This window comes from Somniosus microcephalus, unplaced genomic scaffold, assembly GCF_052327205.1.
Source record: "Somniosus microcephalus isolate GS21.2 unplaced genomic scaffold, FLI_Smic_1.0 scaffold948, whole genome shotgun sequence".
In the NCBI taxonomy this organism is placed as follows: Eukaryota; Metazoa; Chordata; class Chondrichthyes; order Squaliformes; family Somniosidae; genus Somniosus; species Somniosus microcephalus.
In genome coordinates, this window is record NW_028226135.1 from 42,501 (window position 1) to 67,342 (window position 24,842).

General features: G+C 51.5%; 1 protein-coding gene across 1 annotated transcript in view; it reads right to left on the reverse strand.

Annotated features, from left to right (window-relative positions):
* The window catches only part of LOC147080947 (calsequestrin-1-like), a 24,873-nt gene extending 272 nt beyond the window's left edge, over nt 1–24,601 (reverse strand). The window contains exons 1-6 of the mRNA XM_085981012.1: nt 24,387–24,601; nt 22,410–22,455; nt 22,233–22,287; nt 12,569–12,669; nt 4,416–4,490; nt 1–142 (exon numbers count right to left, since the gene is read on the reverse strand). The exon at nt 1–142 is cut by the window's left edge and continues 272 nt beyond it. Coding sequence (XP_085837138.1) covers nt 1–142; nt 4,416–4,490; nt 12,569–12,669; nt 22,233–22,287; nt 22,410–22,455; nt 24,387–24,586 — 619 coding nt within the window. The 5' untranslated portion in view covers nt 24,587–24,601. The remainder of the gene's footprint in view (nt 143–4,415; nt 4,491–12,568; nt 12,670–22,232; nt 22,288–22,409; nt 22,456–24,386) is intronic.
* Between the last annotated feature and the right edge of the window lie 241 nt (nt 24,602–24,842).

Below are 24,842 nucleotides of genomic sequence, written 5' to 3' on the forward strand. Positions count from 1 at the left end.
CATCATCATCGTCGTCATCATCCTTATCATCATCATCGTCTTCGGTATTGATCTCACCGGAGAGCACATCTTCAATCCAGTCCTCCAGCTCGTCGGGCGTGGGCAGGTCATCCTCGTCCATGTCGAGCCAGATACTGTCAGCCTGCGAGGGACGGCAGAGCGGGGCGGGGGGGAGGAACAACCGAGGGAGGAGTCAACAGGCAGTCAACAACGAAGATCGCCCACCCCCCCCGTGCCCAGCTCATCCGCTGCTGAGACCCCGTCATCCGTGCCTTGGTGACCTCCAGACTTGACTATTCCAACGCTCTCCTGACCGGCCGCCCACGTTCCGCCCTACGTAGACTTGAGCTCATCCGAAACCACCGCTGCCTCCCAAGTCCTAACTCTCTCCGAGCCCCGTTCACCCATCACCCCCTGTGCTCGCTGACCTAGATTGGCTCCCGGCCCGGCAACACCTCGCTTTTAAAATTCTAATTCTTTTTAGCAAATACCTCCATGGCCTTCGCCCCCCTCCCTATCTCTGTAACCTCCTCCAGCCCCTACACCCCTCCCTATCTCTGTAACCTCCTCCAGTCAATACAACCCTCCCGATCTCTGTAACCTCCTCCAGTCACTACAACCCTCCCTATCTCTGGAACCTCCTCCAGCCCCACACCCCTCCCTATCTCTGTAACCTCCTCCAGCCCCTACAACCCTCCCTATCTCTGTAACCTCCTCCAGTCACTACAATCCTCCCTATTTCTGGAACCTCCTCCAGCCCCACACCCCTCCCTATCTCTGTAACCTCCTCCAGCCTCTACAACCCTCCCTACCTCTGTAACCTCCTCCAGCCCCTACACCCCTCCCTACCTCTGTAACCTCCTTCAGCCCCTACATCCCTCCCTATCTCTGTAACCTCCTCCAGCCTCTACAACCCTCCCTACCTCTGTAACCTCCTCCAGCCCCTACACCCCTCCCTATCTCTGTAACCTCCTTCAGCCCCTACACCCCTCCCTATCTCTGTAACCTCCTCCAGCCCCTACAACCCTCCCTATCTCTGTAACCTCCTCCAGCCCCTGCAACCCTCCCTATCTCTGTAACCTCCTCCAGCCCCTACACCCCTCCCTATCTCTGTAACCTCCTCCAGCCCCGACAACCCTCCCTATCTCTGTAACCTCCTCCAGCCCCTAGAACCCTCCCTATCTCTAACCTCCTCCAGCACCTACACCCCTCCCTATCTCTGAAACCTCCTCCAGCCCCTACACCCCTCCCTATCTCTGTAAACTCCTCCAGCCCCTACATCCCTCCCTATCTCTGTAACCTCCTCCAGCCCCTACACCCCTCCCTATCTCTGTAACCTCCTCCAGCCCCTACACCCCTCCCTATCTCTGTAACCTCCTCCAGCCCCTACACCCCTCCCTATCTCTGTAACCTCCTCCAGCCCCTACACCCCTCCCTATCTCTGTAACCTCCTCCAGCCCCTACACCCCTCCCTATCTCTGTAACCTCCTCCAGCCCCTACACCCCTCCCTATCTCTGTAACCTCCTCCAGCCCCTACAACCCTCCCTATCTCTGTAACCTCCTCCAGCCCCTACACCCCTCCCTATCTCTGTAACCTCCTCCAGCCCCTACACCCCTCCCTATCTCTGTAACCTCCTCCAGACCCTACACCCCTCCCTATCTCTGTAACCTCCTCCAGCCCCGACACCCTCCCTATCTCTGTAACCTCCTCCAGCCCCTACACTCCTCCCTATCTCTGTAACCTCCTCCAGCCCCTACAACCCTCCGAGATCTCTGCGTTCCTCCAACTCTGGCCTCTCGAACATCCCCCGATTTCCATCGCTCCACCATTGGCGGCCGTGCCTTCAGCTGCCTGGGCCCGAGCTCTTGAATTCCCTCCCTAAACCTCTCCGCCTCTCTCTCCTCCTTTAAGACGCTCCTTAAAACCGACCTCTTTGACCCAGCTTTTGGTCACCTGTCCTAATATCTCCTGATGTGGCTCGGTGTCAAATTCTGTTTGATAATCGCTCCTGTGAAGCACCTTGGGATGGTTCACATGACAGAAAGAGGCCATTCGGCCCATCGAGTCTGCGCTGTCTCTCTCGAAGAGCTGTCCAGTCTGTCCCACTCTCCCCGCTCGCTCCCCATATCCCTGCGATCTTTTCCCCTTCCAGTTATTATCCAGTTCCCTTTGGAACGCTCCTATTGAGTCTGCCTCCACCACCCTATCAGGCAGCGTATTCCCGATCCTAACCACTCGCTGAGTGGAAAAGTTTTTCCTCATCTCCCCCTCTGGTTCTTTTGCCCATCGCCTTAAATCTGTGTCCTCTGGTTATCGACACTTCAGTCATTGGAATCTGTTTCTCCTTATTTACTCCATCTAAACCCTTCCTGATATTAAATACCTCCAGCAAATCCCCTCTTAACCTTCTCTGCTCCAAGGAGAACAACCCCAGCTTCTCCAGTCTCTCCACGTAACTGAAGTCCCTCATCCCTGGTACCATTCTGGTCAATCTCCCCTTAACCTTCTCTGATCCAAGGAGAACAACCCCAGCTTCTCCAGTCTCTCCACGTAACTGAAGTCCCTCATCCCCGGTACCATTCTGGTCAATCTCCCCTTAACCTTCTCTGCTCTAAGGAGAACAATCCCAGCTTCTCCAGTCTCTCCACATCACTGAAGTCTCTCATCCCTGGTACCATTCTGGTCAATCTCCCCTTAACCTTCTCTGCTCTAAGGAGAACAACCCCAGCTTCTCCAGTCTCTCCAGATCACCGAAGTCCCTCATCCCCGGTACCATTCTGGTCAATCTCCCCTTAACCTTCTCTGCTCTAAGGAGAACAATCCCAGCTTCTCCAGTCTCTTCACATCACTGAAGTCCCTCATCCCCAGTACCATTCTGGTCAATCTCCCCTTAACCTTCTCTGCTCTAAGGAGAACAACCCCAGCTTCTCCAGTCTCTCCACGTAACTGAAGTCCCTCATCCCTGGTACCATTCTGGTCAATCTCCCCTTAACCTTCTCTGCTCTAAGGAGAACAATCCCAGCTTCTCCAGTCTCTCCACGTAACTGAAGTCCCTCATCCCTGGTACCATTCTGGACAATCTCCTCTTAACCTTCTCTGCTCTAAGGAGAACAATCCCAGCTTCTCCAGTCTCTACACGTAACTGAAGTCCCTCATCCCTGGTGCCATTCTGGTCAATCTCCTCTTAACCTTCTCTGCTCCAAGGAGAACAAACCCCAGCTTCTCCAGTCTCTCCGCATAACAGAAGTCCCTCATCCCCGGTACCATTCTGGTCAATCTCCCCTTAACCTTCTCTGCTCCAAGGAGAACAATCCCAGCTTCTCCAGTCTCTCCACGTAACTGATGTCCCTCATCCCTGGTACCATTCTGGTCAATCTCCCCTTAACCTTCTCTGCTCTAAGGAGAACAACCCCAGTTTCTCCAGTCTCTCCACGTAACTGAAGTCCCTCATCCCTGGTGCCATTCTGGTCAATCTCCCCTTAACCTTCTCTGCTCTAAGGAGAACAACCCCAGCTTCTCCAGTCTCTCCCCGTAACTGAAATCTCTCATCCCTGGAACCATCTAATCTTAATTCCGAATCACATCTCCTGAATTCCCCGTCCTCCAATCCTTGACTCCTCCTCTCCACTCCTGTCTCCAATCCCTGATCCCGAACCTTGAGCCCTTTGGTTCCCTGGTTCTAAGCTAAGAATTAGGAGCAGGAGGATGCCATTCGGCCCTCGAGCCTGCTCCGCCATTCAGTGAGATCATGGCTGATCATCTACCTCATCTCCACTTTCCTGCACTATCCCCATATCCCTTGATTCCTTTAATATCCAAAAATCTATCGATCTCGGCCTTGAATATACTCAACGACTGAGCCTCCACAGCCCTCTGGGGTAGAGAATTCAAGATTCACCGCCCTCTGAGTGAAGAAATTTCTCCTCATCTCAGTCCTAAATGGTCGACCCCTTATTCTGAGACTGTGACCCCTGGTTCTAGACTCCCCAGCCAGGGGGAAACATCCTCCCTGCACCTACCCTGTCAATCCCTCTCAGAATCTTGTATGTTTCAATGAGATCACCTCTCGTTCTTCACTCCAGAGAGTATCGGCCTAGTCTACTCAATCTCTCCTCATAGGACAACCCCTCATCCGAGCAACCAGTCTAGTTAACCTTCGCTGCACTCCCTTTAAGGCAAGTATATCCTTCCTTAGGCAAGGAGACCAAATCTGTGCACAATACTCCAGGCGTGCTCTCACCAATTTCTAATCCTAGATTAATCCTGATTTCAATTTCTAATCCCTGATTCCGAATTTCCCGTGACCTTTCCTCGCGACTCTTATTGCCTCACTGCTCCCGTTTCCCTGCTCCGGACCGCGAATCCCTCCGGTTCCCGGGATCTAACCCCACCTTCCGGATCGGGTGGACTTACGTCGGTGACATTGACGACCCCAATCTGGGGCTCCGAGAGGTCGATACCGAATGTCTTCTCCCAGTACGGGTTTAACTGTAGGGGAATAAATCAGAGTCAGATCAGAGCGCCTCATTCTCTGGTTAGCGGTATGGTAACAGAGCTTGGATGAGTGCAGCTCCAACAACACTCAAGAAGCTCGACACCCTCCAGGACAAAGCAGCCCGCTTGATCGGCACCCCATCCACCACCTTAAACATTCACTCCCTCCACCACCGGCGCACCGTGGCTGCAGTGTGTACCATCTACAAGATGCACTGCAGCAACTCGCCAAGGCTTCTTCGGCAGCACCTCCCAAACCCGCGACCTCTTCCGCCTAGAAGGACAAGGGCAGCAGGCGCACGGGAACACCACCACCTCCAAGTTCCCCTCCATTAATGATTTAGATATGAATGTAGGAGGTGTATGATCAGTAAGTTCGCAGAGGACACGAAAATTGGTGGAGTGGTAAATAGCGAGGAGGGAAGCCTCAGGCTACAGGACGATATAGACGGGTTGGTCAGATGGACAGAACAGTGGCAAATGGAATTTAACCCTGAAAAGTGTGAGGTGATGCATTTTGGGAGGACTAACAAGGCAAGGGAATACCCAATGAGTGGTAGAACATAAGAACATAAGAAATAGGAGCAGGAGTAGGCCAATCGGCCCCTCGAGCCTGCTCCGCCATTCAATAAGATCATGGCTGATCTGATCCTAACCGCCAATCTACTATCACAGAACCATCTCCTGAATCTAACAGAATTAGACACACGAAATAGGAGCAGGATCAGGCTACACGGCCCCTGGGCCCGCTCCGCTACCCACAGGGCCATGACCGATCCGAACCTAGACTCATGTCCAAATTCCTGCCCGCTCCCCGTAACCCTTAATTCCCTTTACTTCTAGGAAACTGTCTATTTCTGTTTTAAATTTATGTAATGATGTAGCTTCTACAGCTTTTTGGGGCAGCATATTCCATGGACCTACCACCCTCTGAGTGAAGTAGTTCCTCCTCATCTCAGTTTTGAAAGAGCAGCCCCTTATTCTAAGACTACGCCCCCTAGTTCTAGTTTCACCCATCATCGGGAACATCCTCCCCGCATCCACCCGATCCAACCCCTTCACAATCTTATATGTTTCAATAAGATCGCCTCTCATTCTTCTGAACTCCAATGAGTAGAGTCCCAATCTACTCAACCTCTCCTCATATGTCCATCCCCTCATCCCCGGGATTAACCGAAGTGAACGGTGGCATAGTGGTTAGCACTGTTGCCTCACAGCGCCAGGGACCCGGGTTCGAATCCGGCCTCGGGTGACTGTCTGTGTGGAGTTTGCACATTCTCCCCGTGTTTGCGTGGGTTTCCTCCGGGTGCTCCGGTTTCCTCCCACAGTCCAAAGATGTGCGGGTTAGGTTGATTGGCTATGATAAATTGACCCTTAGTGTCAGGGGGACTAAATACGTGGGGTTACGGGGATAGGGTGGGATATGTGTTGGTGTAGGGGTTACGGGGATCGGGTGGGATATGTGTCGGTGCAGGCTCGATGGGCCGAAATGGCCTCCATCTGCACTGTGGGGTTTCTGTGATTCTGTGAACCTTCTTTGTACTGACTCGAGAGCAAGTATGTCTTTTCTTAAGTATGGCAAAACTGTATGCAGTATTCCAGGTGCGGTCTCACCAATACCTTGGACTCTAGGAAGGACAGAGGATCAGAGGGACCTTGGTGTGCATGTACATAGAATCACAGAATCACAGAAACCCCACAGTGCAGATAGAGGCCATTTCGGCCCATCGAGCCTGCACTGACACATATCCCACCCGATCCCCGTAACCCCTGCACCGACACATATCCCACCCGATCCCCGTAACCCCTACACCAACAGATATCCCACCCTATCCCCATAACCCCACGTATTTAATCCCCCTAACACTAAGGGTCAATTTATCATAGCCAATCAACCTAACCCGCACATCTTTGGACTGTGGGAGGAAACCGGAGCACCCGGAGGAAACCCACGCAAACACAGAGAGAATATGCAAACTCCACACAGACAGTCGCCCGAGGCCGGATTCGAACCCGGGTCTCTGGCGCTGTGAGGCAACAGTGCTAACCACTATGCCACCGTGATCCCTGAAAACAGCAGGACAGGTAGATAAGGTGGTTAAGAAGGCATATGGGATACTTGCTTTCATTAGCCAAGGCATAGAATATAAGAGCAGGGAGGTTATGATGGAGCTGTACAAAACGCTAGTTAGGCCACAGCTGGAATACTGTGTGCAGTTCTGGTCGCCACACTATAGGAGGGATGTGATTGCATTGGAGAGGGTGCAGAGGAGATTCACCAGGATGTTACCTGGGCTGGAGCGCTTCAGCTATGAAGAGAGACTGGACAGGCTGGGGTTGTTTTCCTTAGAGCAGAGAAGGCTGAGGGGGGGACCTGATTGAGGTATACAAAATTATGAGGGGGCATAGATAGGGTAGATAGATAGGAACTATTCCCCGTAGCAGAGGGGTCAATAACCAGGGGGCATAGTTTCAAGGTAAGGGGCAGGAGGTTTAGAGGGGATTTGAGGACAAACTTTTTCACCCAGAGGGTGGTTGGAATCTGGAACTCACTGCCTGAAAGAGTGGTAGAGGCAGGAACCCTCACAACATTCAAGAAGCATTTAGACGAGCACTTGAAACGCCACAGCATACAAGGCTACGGACCAAGTGCTGGGAAATGGGATTAGAATAGATGGGGCTTGATGGCCGGCGCGGACACGACGGGCCGAAGGGCCTCTTTCTGTGCTGTATAACTCTACGACTCCATGTGGTTGGCTCTTAACTGCCCTCTGAAATGGTTTAGCGAGCCAGTCATTTTTATTCAAGAAGGCGGCTCACCGCCACCTTCTCGTGAGCAATTAGGGATGGACAATTCGGGAGATATCCACGTCTCTCAGCGGGAGAGTCCACGGTTTTCAGAACATAAGACGTGGGAGCAGGAGTCGGCCATTCGGCCCCTCGAACCTGCTCCGCCATTCAATAGGATCACGGCTGATCTGATCTTAGCCTTAACTCCACTTTCCTGCACGCTCCCCATAACCCTTCACTCCCTCACCATTCAAAAACCTGTCTATCTCCACCTTAGATATATTCAGTGACCCAACCTCCACGGTCCTCTGGGGTAGAGAATCCCAAAGATTCACGACCCCCTGAGAGAAGAAATTCCTCCTCATCTCCGATTTAAATGGCCGACCCCTTATTCTGAGACTTTGCCCCCCTAGTTCTAGATTCCCCCATGAGGGGAAACATCCTCCCTGCATCTACCCTGTCGAGCCCCTTCAGAATCGTATATGTTTCAATAAGATCCCCTCTCATTCTTCTAAACTCCAATGAGTATCGGCCCACCCTGCTGTGATGAAACAACTCTGTGTTCTGGCATTTGTATTGTCTGTTGTTGTTGTACTTGTTAATGTCTGGAATGTTCTACCGGTGTAACCACTAATGCTCCTCCTTAGCCCCGCCCCTCTGGATCCTCCGGCTTGGTGTGCGTCTTACTTATAAGAGCTGGGTCTTACTCATAAGGGCTGGGTCGGTGATGAATGATGGTTGCCCTGTGTTAACTTGATGCCACGTTCTTGCTTCATAAAAGCCTTTAGTTTTAAGCTTTCACCTCACGGATTCGGGCTGTTATTTGGCACATCACCTGCTCAACCTTTCTTCATTAAGACAACCCCTTCATCTCCGGAATCAACCTCGTGAACCTTCTCTGAACTGCCTCCAATGCAGGTATATCCCTCCTTAAATAAGGAGACCAAAATTGTACGCAGTACTCCAGGTGTGGTCTCACCATAGAACCATAGAAGATAGGAGCAGGAGTAGGCCATTCGGCCCCTCGAGCCTGCTCCGCCATTCAATGAGATCATGGCTGATCATCCAAATTCAGTACCCTGTCCCTGCCTTCCTCCCATATCCCTTGATCCCTTTAGCCTCAAGAAATATATCCAACTCTTTCTTGAATATATTTAATGAACTGGCCTCCACCGCCCTCTGTGGTAGAGAATTCCACAGGTTCACCACTCTCTGGGTGAAGAAATTCCTCCTCATTTCAGTCCTAAATGGCTTACCCCTTATCCTTAGGCTATGAGGACTCCCCGGCCATCAGAAACATCCTTCCTGCATCTAGTCTGTCCAGGCCTGACAGAATTTTATAGGTTTCGATGAGATCCCCTCTCAATCTTCTAAACTCCAGCGAGTATAAGCCCAGTCGACCCAATCTCTCCTCGTACGTCATTCCTGCCATCCCAGGTATCAGCCTAGTGAATCTTCGCTGCACTCTCTCCATGGCAAGAACGTCCTTCCTCAGATAAGGCGACCAAAACTGCACACAATACTCAAGGTGCGGTCTCACCAAGGCCCTGTACAGCTGCAGCAAGACATCCTTGTTCCTGTCCTCGAACCCTCTCGCTACGAAGGCCAACATACCATTTGCCTTCTTAACCGCCTGCTGCACCTGCATGCTTACCTTCAGCGACTGGTGCACAAGAACACCCAGGTCTCTTTGCACTTCCCCTTCTCCCAATCTATTGCCATTCAAATAATAATCTGCCTTCCTGTTTTTGCCACCAAAGTGGATAACCTCTCATTTATCCACATTATAGTGCATCTGCCATGTTTCTGCCCAATCACCCAACCTGTCCAAATCGTTGTGGAGTTTCACGACACCCTCCTCACAGCCTACCCTCCCACCCAGCTTTGTGTCGTCTGCAAATTTGGAGATATGACATCCAATTCCCTCGTCCAGATCATTAATATATATTGTGAACAGCTGGGGTCCTAGGACCGATCCTTGCAGTACCCCACTAGTCACTGCCCTGTACAGTTGTAGCAAGACTTCCTGACTTTTATATTCCATCCCCTTTGCAATAAAGGCCAACACTCCATTTTCCTTCCTAAGTACTTGCTGTACCAGCATGCTAACGTTTTGTGTTTCATGTACGAGGCCACCCAGATCCCTCTGTACCGCAGCATTCTGTTGTCTCTCTGCATTTAAATAATCATTTGCTTTTATATTCGTCCAACCAAAGTGGACAACCTCACATTTCCCCACATTGTACTCCATCTGCCAAATTTTTGCCCACTATATACATCCCATTGCAGACTCTATGGCCTAGAAATTCACCTTGGGCCCGCCAGCTGGCGTGCGCCCAAACGTTAGCGCTGAGCGCGGAGCCAGTTGCGGCCGTCAGATATTCAGTTCTTGCGCCCCAAGTCGGAACCGGGCGCTATTCCAAGGGTGTGCCCGCCCCCGCTTGGGGCGCTGAAACTGAATTTCAGCGCTCTAGGCGCCGCTGCGCCACCCGCTGCGGAGCGGCAGGCTGCGGTACTGCAGGCCTCCTCCTTCTCTTAAGGGGGAGGTGCCTGCAACGGGGAGATCGCCGCTGGATAGTGCCGGCAAATGAGCCCGGCACCACGGAGAAGTGCCGGGTTCGCGGAAAGCAGCCGGCAATGCCGCCGGGGGGGGGGGGGGGGGTGGAGGAGGCCGGGGAAGGAGGCCGGCCGCACCTCCACCTTAAAGCGCCCCACTAAGGCTACAGGACGGCCCCGTTTTCTGGTCGCTGTTTGCGGCCGCTGTGGAAGAGGCGGCCACAACTCAATATGGGGGTCGGGCCGGTAGCGGGGCGGTAGCGGGGCACTGCGCACACCGATGACGTCATCGGTGCCGGCGCAGCGCTAACGGCTACCGCCGCCATTACCGCTGCGCTGAATATCAGCGCAAACTCCTCTATTGGCGCAGAAGCCCTCTTTGGGCGGTAACTGGCCGCAAAGCTGGCAGCGCCTTACTGAATTTCTAGGCCTTTGTGTCCTCTTCACAACTTGCTTCCCCACCTATCTTTGTATCATCACCAAATTTGGCATCAGTACACTCGATCCCTTCGTCCAAGTCATTAATGTAGCTTGTAAATAGTTGAGGCCCCAGCACTGATCCCTGCGGCACCCTACTAGTTACAGTTTGCCAACCGGAAAATGACCCATTTATCCCGACTCTCTGCTTTCTGTTAGTTAGCCAATCCTCTATCCACGCTAATATATTAACCCCAACCCCGTGATCTCTTATCTTGTGCAGGAACCTTTTATGTGGCACCTTATCGAGTGTGAGGTTATGCACTTTGGCAGGAAAAATCGTCGAGCAAGTTATTATCTTAATGGCAAGAAACTGGAAAGTACTGAAGTACAAAGGGATCTGGGGGTCCTGGTGCATGAAACTCAAAAGGTTAGTATGCAGGTGCAGCAAGTGATTAAGAAGGCCAATGGAATGTTGGCTTTCATTGCTAGGGGGATAGAATATAAAAATAGGGAGGTATTGCTTCAGTTGTACAAGGTATTGGCGAGACCGCACCTGGAATACTGCGTACAGTTTTGGTGTCCATACTTAAGAAAGGACATACTTGCTCTCGAGTCAGTACAAAGGAGGTTCACTCGGTTAATCCCGGGGATGAGGGGATGGACATATGAGGAGAGGTTGAGTAGATTGGGACTCTACTCATTGGAGTTCAGAAGAATGAGAGGCGATCTTATTGAAACATATGAGATTGTGAAGGGGTTGGATCGGGTGGATGCGGGGAGGATGTTCCCGATGATGGGTGAAACTAGAACTAGGGGGCGTAGTCTTAGAATAAGGGGCTGCTCTTTCAAAACTGAGATGAGGAGGAACTACTTCACTCAGAGGGTGGTAGGTCCATGGAATATGCTGCCCCAAAAAGCTGTAGAAGCTACATCATTACATAAATTTAAAACAGAAATAGACAGTTTCCTAGAAGTAAAGGGAATTAAGGGTTACGGGGAGCGGGCAGGAATTTGGACATGAGTCTAGGTTCGGATCGGTCGTGGCCCGGTGGGTGGCGGAGCGGGCCCAGGGGCCGTGTAGCCTGATCCTGCTCCTATTTCATGTGTCTAATTCTGTTAGATTCAGGAGATGGTTCTGTGATAGTGGATTGGCGGTTAGGATCAGATCAGCCATGATCTTATTGAATGGCGGAGCAGGCTCGAGGGGCCGATTGGCCTACTCCTGCTCCTATTTCTTATGTTCTTCTGGAAATCCAAATACACTACATCTACTGGTTCCCCTTTATCCACCCTGCTTGTTACATCCTCAAAGAACTCTAGTTAATTTGTCAAACACGATTTCCCTTTCATAAAACCAGGTTGACTCTGCTTTCTGTCAGTTAGCCAATCCTCTATCCATGCTAATATATTACCCCCAACCCCGTGAGGTCTTATCTTGTGCAGGAACCTTTTATGTGGCACCTTATCGAATGCCTTCTGGAAATCCAAATACTGATGAAGGATCGGCGATATACTCTTAAGTCAGGATGGTGTGCGACTTGGAGGGGAACTTGGAGGTGGCGGTGTTCCCGCGCGCCTGCTGCCCTTGTCCTTCTAGGTGGAAGAGGTCGCGGGTTTGGGAAGTGCTGCCGAAGAAGCCTTGGCGAGTTGCTGCAGTGCATCTTGTAGATGGTCCACACTGCAGCCACGGTGCGCTGGTGGTGGAGGGAGTGAATGTTTAAGGTGGTGGATGGGGTGCCGATCAAGCGGGCTGCTTTGTCCTGGATGGTGTCGAGCTTCTTGAGTGTTGTCGGAGCTGCACTCATCCAGGCAAGTGGAGAGTATTCCATCACACTCCTGACTTGTGCCTTGTAGATGGTGGAAAGGCTTTGGGGAGTCAGGAGGTGAGACACTCGCCACAGAATATCTAGCCTCTGAACGGCTCTTGTTGCCACAGTATTTATGTGGCTGGTCCAGTTAAGTTTCTGGTCAATGGTGACCCCCAGGATGTTGATGGTGGGGGATTCGGTGATGGTAATTCCATTGAATGTCAAGGGGCGGTGGTTAGAGTCTCGCTTGTTGGAGATAGTCATTGCCTGGTACTTGTGTGGTGCGAATGTTACCAGCCACTTATCAGCACAAGCCTGAACGTCGTCCAGGTCTTGTTGCATGTGGGCATGGACTGCTTCATTATCTGAGGAGTTGTGAATGGCGCTGAACATTGTGGGTAGGGGTGGTGGGGCTTCCATCTGAGTGGGAAAGGGGGGGAGGTGCCAGAGGGATCGCGGGGGGGGGGGGGTGGTGGGTGACGCGAGGCGCTCAGTTACCAGGGGGAAGTCCTCGGGATCGATCCAGATGATGCTGAGGTTGGGGTTGTCCGTGTTGTCTTCCGCCACTTCCTTGAGAATTTCCAGGAATTCGTAACCATCTGATGGGGAACAAAGCAAGAAGTGGGGAGTTCCCAATGAGTGAAGCTCTACTCCAACCGCAACCACCAGCCCCCCCCGCCCCACCCGGCCCCACCCCCCTGCCTCTTCTCAAAGACTGAGACGTGTCGAGGATCAGAGGGGAACCTTGGAGTGCTTATGCGCTGCTCGCCGAAGGTAGCAGGACATAAGACCACAAGAAATAGGAGCAGGAGGAGGCCATTCGGCCCCTCGAGCCTGCTCCGCCATTCAATGCGATCATGGCTGATCATCCAAATTCAGTACCCGGTCCCTGCCTTCTCCCCATATCCCTTGATCCCTTTAGCCTCAAGAAATATATCCAACTCCTTCTTGAATATATTTAATGAATTGGCCTCCACTGCCTTCTGTGGTAGAGAATTCCACAGGTTCACCACTCTCTGGGTGAAGAAATTCCTCCTCATCTCTGTCCTAAATGGCTTACCCCTTATCTTTAGACTGTGACCCCTGGTTCTGGACTCCCCGACCATCGGGAACATCCTTCCTGCATCTAGTCTGTCTAGTCCTGTTAGAATTTTATAAGTTTCAATGAGATCCCCTCTCATCCTTCTAAACTCTAGCGAGTATAAGCCTAACCTCTCCTCATACGTCATTCCTGCCATCCCAGGTATCAGTCTAGTGCATCTATGCTGCAGAGGAGATTCACCAGGATGTTACCTGGGCTGGAGCGCTTCAGCTATGAAGACTGGCGAAGGTAAATGCAGGTCCTTTACAGTCAGAGACGGGAGAATCTTTAGTGGGGAATGAGGAAATGCTTGTAGCTTTCGTCCTCACTATCAACCACACCTGGAGCACTGCGAGCAGGTCTGGGCATCACACCTTAGGACGGATATACTGGCCTTGGAGGGAGGCCAGCGTAGGTTTACCAGAATGATACCGCACTTCAAGGGTTACATAAGAACATAAGAACATAAGAAATAGGAGCAGGAGTAGGCCAATCGGCCCCTCGAGCCTGCTCCGCCATTCAATAAGATCATGGCTGATCTGATCCTAACCGCCAATCTACTATCTCAGAACCATCTCCTGAATCTAACAGAATTAGACACACGAAATAGGAGCAGGATCAGGCTACAAAGCCCCTGGGCCCGCTCCGCTACCCACAGGGCCATGACCGATCCGAACCTAGACTCATGTCCAAATTCCTGCCCGCTCCCCGTAACCCTTAATTCCCTTTACTTCTAGGAAACTGTCTATTTCTGTTTTAAATTTATGTAATGATGTAGCTTCTACAGCTTTTTGGGGCAGCATATTCCATGGACCTACCACCCTCTGAGTGAAGTAGTTCCTCCTCATCTCAGTTTTGAAAGAGCAGCCCCTTATTCTAAGACTATGCCCCCTAGTTCTAGTTTCACCCATCATCGGGAACATCCTCCCCGCATCCACCCGATCCAACCCCTTCACAATCTTATATGTTTCAATAAGATCGCCTCTCATTCTTCTGAACTCCAATGAGTAGAGTCCCAATCTACTCAACCTCTCCTCATATGTCCATCCCCTCATCCCCGGGATTAACCGAGTGTACCTTCTTTGTACTGACTCGAGAGCAAGTATGTCCTTTCTTAAGTATGGACACCAAAACTGTACGCAGTATTCCAGGTGCGGTCTCACCAATACCTTGTACAACTGAAGCAATACCTCCCTATTTTTATATTCTATCCCCCTAGCAATGAAAGCCAACATTCCATTGGCCTTCTTAATCACTTGCTGCACCTGCATACTAACCTTTTGCGTTTCGTGCACCAGGACCCCCAGATCCCTTTGTACTTCAGTACTTTCCAGTTTCTTGCCATTAAGATAATAACTTGCTCGACGATTTTTCCTGCCAAAGTGCATAACCTCACACTTTCCAGTATTGTATTCCATCTGCCAAATCTCTGCCCACTTACTTAGCCTGTCTATGTCCCTTTGCAGGTTTTTTATGTCCTCCTCACTCACTACTTTCCCTCCCATCTTAGTATCATCTGCAAACTTTGATATGTTACACTTGGTCCCCTCCTCCAAATCGTTAATATAGATTGTAAAGAGTTGGGGACCCAGCACTGACCCCTGCGGAACACCACTAGTTACTGATTGCCAGTCTGAGAATGAACCATTTATCCCAACTCTCTGCCTTCTGTTAGATAGCCAATCCTCTATCCATGCCAGAATATTACCCCCAATCCCGTGATTTTTTATCTTGAGCAATAATCTTTTGTGTGGCACCTTGTCAAATGCCTTTTGGAAGTCTAAATACACTACGTCCACTGGTTCACCTTTATCCACTTAAGTTACACGGAGAGATTACACAATCTAGGGTCGTATTCCCTGCAATTTAGTAGGTTAAGGGGTGATTTGATGGACATTTTCAAGATATTAAGGAGAACTGATCGGGTAAACATAGAACCATAGAAGATAGGAGCAGGAGTAGGCCATTCGGCCCCTCGAGCCTGCTCCGCCATTCAATGAGATCATGGCTGATCATCCAAATTCAGTACCCAGTCCCTGCCTTCTCCCCATATCCCTTGATCCCTTTAGCATTAAGAAATATATCCAACTCTTTCTTGAATATATTTAATGAATTGGCCTCCACTGCCTTCTGTGGTAGAGAATTCCACAGGTTCACCACTCTCTGGGTGAAGAAATTCCTCCTCATTTCAGTCCTAAATAGCTTACCCCTTATCCTTAGACTATGACCCCTGGTTCTGGACTCCCCGGCCATCGGGAACATCCTTCCTGCATCTAGTCTGTCCAGTCCTGTTAGAATTTTATAAGTTTCGATGAGATCCCCTCTCAATCTTCTAAACTCCAGCGAGTATAAGCCCAATCGACACAATCTCTCCTCATACGTCATTCCTGCCATCCCAGGTATCAGCCTGGTGAATCTTCGCTGCACTCCCTCCATGGCAAGAACGTCCTTCCTCAGGTAAGGCGACCAAAACTGCACACAATACTCAAGGTGCGGTCTCACCAAGGCCCTGTACAACTGTAGCAACACAATCGTGTTCCTGTACTCGAATCCTCTCGCTACGAAGGCCAACATACCATTTGCCTTCTTAACCGCCTGCTGCACCTGCATGCTTACCTTTCAGAGAAACTATTTCTGCTGGTTGGGGATTCTAGGATTAGGGGGCACGGTCTAAAAAATTAGAGCCTGACCTTTCAGGAGTGATGTTAGGAAACACTTCGACACACAAAGGGTGGTAGAGGATCAGAGGGACCTTGGTGTACATGTACATAGATCCCTGGAGGCAGCAGAACAGGTGGATAAGGTGGTTAAAAAGGCATATGGGATACTTGCCTTCATTAGCCGAGGCATAGAATATAAGAGCAAGGGAGGTTATGATGGAGCTGTACAAAACACTAGTTAGGCCACAGCTGGAATACTGTGTGCAGTTCTGGTCGCCTCACTATAGGAAGGATGTGATTGCATTGGAGAGGGTGCAGAGGAGGTTCACCAGGATGTTAGCTGGGATGGAGCGCCTCAGCTATGAAGAGAGACTGGACAGGCTGGGGTTGTTTTCCTTAGAGCAGAGAAGGCTGAGGGGAGGGACCTGATTGAGGTGTACAAAATTATGAGGGGGCATAGATAGGGTAGATAGAAAGGAACTTTTCCCCTTTAGTAGAGGGGTCAATAACCAGGGGGCATAGTTTCAAGGTAAGGGGCAGGAGGTTTAGAGGGGATTTGAGGAGGAACTTTTTCACCCAGAGGGTGGTTGGAATCTGGAACTCACTTCCTGAAAGGGTGGTAGAGGCAGGAACCCTCACAACATTCAAGAAGCATTTAGACGAGCACTTGAAACGCCACAGCATACAAGGCTACGGACCAAGTGCTGGAAAATGGGATTAGAATAGACAGGGCTTGATGGCCAGCGCGGACACGATGGACTCTATGACTCTATGGCCTAGAAATTCAGTTGTTTGCGCCAGCCACTAGTGCCTTAGGAGGAGGAGATGTGGGGCGCTAGGCGGCTAGCGGCCGGGCGCAGCGCGATCTGCGCCTCTCCCCAACTTCAGTAAAGATTTAGCGGCGGCGCAAAGCCTTTGCGCGCACTCAGCTGCGTGCGCAGATCCTGACGTCATTTCATCGTGCAACGCCCTTTGTGCGCCCCGAACCGGAAATGCAGTGGCGCCGCCCTTCTTTGCGCCTGGCGCCCCCAGCGACTGGTAGAGGGGAACGGTTCCCAGTCGCTGCGGGGCGCGGGGGGCACTATTTAAAGGGGACTCCTCCTGCAGTATAAGTGGCAGCCATTTTGTGCCAATCCCTCTGTGTGAGAGACGGATATTTGGAGAGAGACAAAGGCAGAGAGCTTTCTGCTTTGACTCTGCGCTTGCACAGGTACTTGTGGCTTCAGGCCAGAGCTTTGCACTTGGATTTCACTTTCAGTGCCATAGCCTTGAGTCGCCACATATAATGGGGGCTGCAATGGGTGGAAACGTTGGCTTTCTGCATTGCATTCAAAGGGATCAGAGACGCCGTGAGAGAGTGCCAGTCATGGCCAGACGGAGATTGGCCAACAGGCGTTGGCACAGGAGGCCTTACCCACCCAGGGTATACCGCCAGCAGTTCTCATATCTGAACATGTCTGAGGAGCAGTGTGTTCGGAGGATGCGATTCAGAAGGGAGGTGGTCACTGAGATCTGCCACCTGCTTCGCAGAGATCTGCAGCCACAGCTGAGGAGCAAGACGTCTCTGTCAGTGGCAGTGAAGGTGACGGTGGCTCTCAACTTCGATGCCACTGGCTCCTTCCAATCCGCTACTGGGGACATTGCCAACATCTCCCAGTTCGCGGTACATTGCTGCATCCGCCAGGTGAACAATGCCCTTTTCAGAAGGAGACGTCAGTACATCTCCTTCCCCATGACCCTGGACAAGCAGCAAGAGCGTGCAATCGGCTTTGGAAGAATAGCGGGCTTCCCCATGGTTGAGGGCGTAGAACTGATGAACCAGCAATGGTCAGGCCTTGCTTCAGGGCTGCAGTGTGCAGGGCATGGCAGCCAAACAAGTCGACCCTTCCCCTTTAAGAGCTGACCGGCGCCAGCGTGTCTGCCTTCATTGAGCAACTCGCTGCACCTGCGCTGCGCCCGCCCTCGGTGTTAGCGCCCCGGATCGCCGGCTTAGCGCCTAATGATAGTCGTGCATCGCCTGTTTTAGCGCAGCAGCAACCTCTTGGGGCGATGCCACTGAATATCGGCGAAGGTGGCGCGAAGTTGCGCCGGGCGCAAACTTTAGCAGCCGCCCAGCTGTAGCGCCCCAAACGTGGCTATACTGAATTTCTAGGCCTATGACTCTAAGTTTGGAACTCTCTTCCGCGAACGGCAACTGATGCTGGGGATCAATTGTTAATGTTAATTCTGAGATTGATAGATTTCTGTTAACGAAAGGTATTGAGGGATATGGCCCAAATGGAGTTAGGCCGCAGATCAGCCATGTTCTCACTGAATGGCAGAACAGGCTCGAGGGGCTGAATGGCCCCCTCCTTTTCCTATGTTCTATGGGGTCTGAATGGGGAATTGCAAAGGAATAGACCCAACCTCGAGGTTCATCGAGTCACAGAGTTATACCGCACAGAAAGAGGCCCTTCGGCCCGTCGTGTCCGCGCCGACCATCAAGCCCTGTCTATTCTAATCCCATTTTCCAGCACTTGGTCTGTAGCCTTGTCTGCTGTGGCGTTTCAAGTGCTCTTTATCTAAATGCTTCTTGAATGTTGTGAGGGTTCCTGCCTCTACCACCCTTTCAGGCAGTGAGTTCCAGATTCCAACCACCCTCTGGGTGAAAAAGTTCCTCCTCAAATCCCCTCTAAACCTCCTGCCCCTTACCTTGAAACTATGCCCCCTGGTTATTGACCCCTCTACTAAAGGGGAAAAGTTCCTTTCTATCTACCCTATCTATGCCCCTCATCATTTTGTACACCTCAATCAGGTCCCCCCCTCAGCCTTCTCTGCTCCAAGGAAAACAACCCCAGCCTGTCCAGTCTCTCTTCATAGCCGAAGTGCTCCAGCCCAGGTAACATCCTGGTGAATCTCCTCTGCACCCTCTCCAATGCAATCACATCCTTCCTATAGTGTGGCGACTAGAACTGCACACAGTATTCCAGCTGTGGCCTCACCAGCGTTTTGTACAGCTCCATCATAACCTCCCTGCTCTTATATTCTATGCCTCGGCTAATGAAGGCAAGGATCCCATAGTTCCCCCCCCCCGACTCCCCTCGCCATCCCAGAACCTGCGCCTCCCACATCCTTGGGAGGAATCAGCAGTGCCGCGGCTGTGTGCACAGCAAGATCCCTCAAATTAGCCAATGAAATTCAACATGCAGGTACAGCAAGCAATTGGGAAGGCAGATGGTATGTTGGCCTTTATTACAAAGGGGTTGGAGTATAAGAGTGAGGAAGCCTTGCTACAATTATATGGGGCTTTGGTGAGATCACACCTGGAGTACTGTGCGCAGTTTTGATCTCCTTACCTAAGGAAGGATATACTTGCCATAGAGGGAGTGCAACGAAGGTTCACCAGACTGGTTCCTGGGATGGGGGGATTGTCCTATGAGGAGAGGTTGAGTAGACTAGGCCTATATTCACTGGAGTTTCGAAGAATAAGAGGCGATCTCATTGAAACGTATAAAATTCTTACAGGGATTGACAGGGTAGATGCTGGGAGGGTGTTTCCCCTGGCTGGGGAGTCTAGAACCAGGGGTCCCAGTCTCAGAATAAGGGGTCGGCCATTTAGGACTGAGATGAGGCGGAATTTCTTCACACAGAGGGTGGTGAATCTTTGGAATTCTCTGCCCCAGAGGGCTGTGGAGGCTCAGTCGTTGAGTATATTCAAGGCTGAGATCGAAAGATCTTTGGACTCTAGTGGAATCAAGGGATATGGTGATAGTGGAGATGAGGTAGAAGATCAGCCCTGATCTCATTGAATGGCGGAGCAGGCTCGAGGGGCCGAATGGCCTAGTTCTTATGTTTTTATGCAGAGTGGGAGTGGCTGGTCCCATTGGGATTGTGTACAATGGGAGTGAATGGGAAGGGGCTTGGGCCCATTGGGATTGTGTACAGTGGGAGTGAATGGGAAGGGGTTTGGGTCCATTGGGATTATGTGCAGTGGGAGTGAATGGGAAGGGGTTTGGGTCCATTGGGATTGTGTACAGTGGGAGTGAATGGGAAGGGGTTTGGGCCCATTGGGATTGTGTACAGTGGGAGTGAATGGGAAGGGGTTTGGGTCCATTGGGATTGTGTACAGTGGGAGTGAATGGGAAGGGGTTTGGGTCCCGTTGGGATTGTGTACAGTGGGAGTGAATGGGAAGGGGTTTGGGTCCCATTGGGATTGTGTACAGTGGGAGTGAATGGGAAGGGGTTTGGGTCCATTGGGATTGTGTACAGGGGGAGTGAATGGGAAGGGGTTTGGGCCCATTGGGATTGTGTACAGTGGGAGTGAATGGGAAGGGGTTTGGGTCCATTGGGATTGTGTACAGTGGGAGTGAATGGGAAGGGGTTTGGGTCCATTGTGATTGTGTACAGTGGGAGTGAATTGGAAGGGGTTTGGGTCCATTGGGATTGTGTACAGTGGGAGTGAATGGGAAGGGGTTTGGGTCCATTGGGATTGTGTACAGTGGGAGTGAATGGGAAGGGGTTTGGGTCCAGTGGGATTGTGTACAGTGGGAGTGAATGGGAAGGGGTTTGGGTCCATTGGGATTGTGTACAGTGGGAGTGAATGGGAAGGGGTTTGGGTCCATTGGGATTGTGTACAGTGGGAGTGAATGGGAAGGGGTTTGGTCCATTTCTTACGTGAAGCTTGACTGCTCCTGTGTGCGGTGTGGTGCTCAGCACTGAACTCCGTCCAGAACTGGCGTGATGTCAAACCTGGGACTGTGTGTTGCTGTAATTTATATTTCGTTTTGGTAACTGGAGAGGGTGTTAGATATGAACAGCAGGATTAGTCCTAGTGAGCAGGTCTATTAATATCTTGCCAAAGGTTAACCTCTATCTCTGTATATATTTAATATTTCTCAAAGGATATACTGATCACTTGCAGATGCAGCACATTCATGCATTTATATAGCACCTTTAACATCCCAACTCGCTTCACAGGGGCGATTATCAAACAAAATTGGACACCGAGCCGCTTAAGGACATATTGGGGCAGAAAGACATCAGCTTTGAGGAGCATCGTAAAGGAGGAGAGGTTTAGGGAGCGAATTCCAGAGCTCGGGGCCCCAGGCAGTTGAAGGCACGGCCGCCAATGGTGGAGCGACGGAAATCGGGGGATGCTCAAGAGGGCAGAATTGGAGGAGCACAGAGATCTCGGAGGGGTGTAGGGGCTGGAGGAGGTTACAGAGATAGGGAGGGGTGTCAGGGCTGGAGGAGGTTACAGAGATAGGGAGGGTTGTAGGGGCTGGAGGAGGTTACAGAGATAGGGAAGGTTGTCAGGGCTGGAGGAGGTTACAGAGATAGGGAGGGTTGTAGGGGCTGGAGGAGTTTACAGAGATAGGGAGGGGTGTAGGGGCTGGAGGAGGTTACAGAGATAGGGAGGGTTGTAGGGGCTGGAGGAGGTTACAGAGATAGGGAGGGGTGTAGGGGCTGGAGGAGGTTACAGAGATAGGGAGGGTTGTAGGGGCTGGAGGAGGTTACAGAGATAGGGAGGGGTGTAGGGGCTGGAGGAGTTTACAGAGATAGGGAGGGGTGTAGGGGCTGGAGGAGGTTACAGAGATAGGGAGGGTTGTCAGGGCTGGAGGAGGTTACAGAGATAGGGAGGGTTGTAGGGGCTGGAGGAGTTTACAGAGATAGGGAGGGGTGTAGGGGCTGGAGGAGGTTACAGAGATAGGGAGGGTTGTCGGGGCTGGAGGAGGTTACAGAGATAGGGAGGGGTGTAGGGGCTGGAGGAGGTTACAGAGATAGGGAGGGTTGTCAGGGCTGGATGAGGTTACAGAGATAGGGAGGGTTGTAGGGGCTGGAGTAGTTTACAGAGATAGGGAGGGGTGTAGGGGCTGGAGTAGGTTACAGAGATAGGGAGGGGTGTAGGGGCTGGAGGAGTTTACAGAGATAGGGAGGGGTGTCGGGGGCTGGAGGCGGTTACAGAGATAGGGAGGATGTTGGGGCTGGAGGAGGTTACAGAGATAGGGAGGGGTGTAGGGGCTGGAGGAGGTTTCACAGATAGGGAGGGTTGTAGGGGCTGGAGGTGGTTACAGAGATAGGGAGGGGTGTAGGGGCTGCAGGAGGTTACAGAGATAGGGAGGGGTGTAGGGGCTGGAGGAGGTTACAGAGATAGGGAGTGGTGTACGAGCTGGAGGAGGTTACAGAGAGAGGGAGGGCTGTAGGGGCTGGAGGAGGTTACAGAGATAGGGAGTGGTGTAGGAGCTGGAGGAGGTTACAGAGATAGGGAGGGTTGTAGGGGCTCTGCAGTCTCTTTGCGTCCTTGGCACCTAGCTTCCACCTACACACCCACACCCGCCCCCAGCCCAGCACTACGCTGGTAGATGATTGTTCTTGAGTGTGATGCTCTCCACAGTTCAATAGCCACGACACTCCTGTTAACGGCACCCGGGACCTCCGTTACCTGCATCATCTTCCTCGGCAAATGCGACAATGTGCATCCCATTGATATCATCCTCCTAGAGGGCAGAAAGGTATCTTAGTGTGATAGGAGCGAGACCGACCCCTGGATTTAACCCCAGATCACAGAGTTTCAAAAAGGTCTCGATAAGAGGAGCCGATATGAAAATTCAGCACTCACCCAGGTCTCGTACATACTGTCTGGCTTCAGTTTTCTTAGTGTAGCCCTGAAATTATAAAAATCAATCCATTAACGGCACTACGATTTAAGCAATAATAGACCATCCCCTCAAACATTCCTGGGGCAGGTACAGCACGGGTTAGGTACAGAGTAAAGCTCCCTCTACACTGTCCCATCAAACACTCCCAGGGCAGGTACAGCACGGGTTAGGTACAGAGTAAAGCTCCCTCTACACTGTCCCATCAAACACTCCCAGGGCAGGTACAGCACGGGGTAGATATAGAGTAAAGCTCCCTCTACACTGTCCCATCAAACACTCCCAGGGCAGGTACAGCACGGGGTTAGATACAGAGTAAAGCTCCCTCTACACTGTCCCATCAAACACTCCCAGGGCAGGTACAGCACGGGTTAGATACAGAGTAAAGGTCCCTCTACACTGTCCCATCAAACACTCCCAGGGCAGGTACAGCACGGGTTAGATACAGAGTAAAGCACCCTTTACACTGTCCCATCAAACACTCCCAGGGCAGGTACAGCACGGGGTTAGACACAGAGTAAAGCTCCCTCTACACTGTCCCATCAAACACTCCCAGGGCAGGTACAGCACGGGTTAGATACAGAGTAAAGCTCCCTCTACACTGTCCCCATCAAACACTCCCAGGGCAGGTACAGCACGGGGTTAGATACAGAGTAAAGCTCCCTCTACACTGTCCCATCAAACACTCCCAGGGCAGGTACAGCACGGGGTTAGATACAGAGTAAAGCTCCCTCTACACTGTCCCATCAAACACTCCCAGGGCAGGTACAGCACGGGTTAGACACAGAGTAAAGCTCCCTCTACACTGTCCCATCAAACACTCCCAGGGCAGGTACAGCACGGGTTAGATACAGAGTAAAGCTCCCTCTACACTGTCCCATCGAACACTCCCAGGGCAGGTACAGCACGGGGTTAGATACAGAGTAAAGCTCCCTCTAGACTGTCCCATCAAACACTCCCAGGGCAGGTACAGCATGGGGTTAGATGCAGAGTAAAGCTCCCTCTACACTGTCCCATCAAACACTCCCAGGGTGGGTACAGCACGGGGTTAGATACAGAGTAAAGCTCCCTCTACACTGTTCCATCAAACACTCCCAGGGCAGGTACAGCACGGGCTGGATACAGAGTAAAGCTCCCTCTGCACTGTCCCATCAAACACTCCCAGGGCAGGTACAGCACGGGGTTAGATACAGAGTAAAGCTCCCTCTACACTGTCCGATCAAACACTCCCAGAGCAGGTACAGCACGGGGTTAGATACAGAGTAAAGCTCCCTCTACACTGTCTCATCAAACACTCCCAGAGCAGGTACAGCACGGGGTTAGATACAGAGTAAAGCTCCCTCTACACTGTCCCATCAAACACTCCCAGGGCAGGTACAGCACGGGTTAGATACAGAGTAAAGCTCCCTCTACACTGTCCCATCAAACACTCCCAGGGCAGGTACAGCACGGGGTTAGATACAGAGTAAAGCTCCCTCTACACTGTCCGATCAAACACTCCCAGAGCAGGTACAGCACGGGGTTAGATACAGAGTAAAGCTCCCTCTACACTGTCCCATCAAACACTCCCAGGGCAGGTACAGCACGGGGTTAGATACAGAGTAAAGCTCCCTCTACACTGCCCCATCAAACACTCCCAGGGCAGGTACAGCACGGGTTAGATACAGAGTAAAGCTCCCTCTACACTGTCCCATCAAACTCTCCCAGGGCAGGTACAGCACGAGTTAGATACAGAGTAAAGCTCCCTCTACACTGTCCCATCAAACACTCCCAGGGCAGGTACAGCACGGGTTAGATACAGAGTAAAGCTCCCTCTACACTGTCCCATCAAACACTCCCAGAGCAGGTACAGCACGGGCTTAGATACAGAGTAAAGCTCCCTCTACACTGTCCCATCAGACACTCTCGGGGCTTCAGGCAGGCGGTCGGTGGATCGGTACCTCTTGTTCTTGTTGACAAAGTCTATGATCTCTTTCTCTGTCTGTGTCTTTCCTGGTAATGAATCCGCCTCATCCATAAATGGCTCGTAGAAGTCTATTTGATTGAGCTTAAGATCAAGGTCATTGGCCACCTGGGGAAAGGAGCAAGAGATAGAATCAGAGAATGAAAGAGCACAGAAGGAGGCCATTCGCCCCATCATGTTTTTGCCAGCTCTTTGAAAGAACTCTCCAATTAGTCCCACTCCCCAGCTCTCTCCCCGTAGCCCTGTGAATTTTTCCCCTTCAAGTATTTACCCAATTCCCTTTTGAAAGTTACTATTGAATCTGCTTCCACCGCCCTTTCAGGCAGCGCATTCCAGATCACAACAACCCGCTGCATAAAAACATTCTCCTCATCTCCTCACTGGTTCTTTTACCAATTATCTTCAATCTGTGTCCTCTGGTTACTGACCCTCC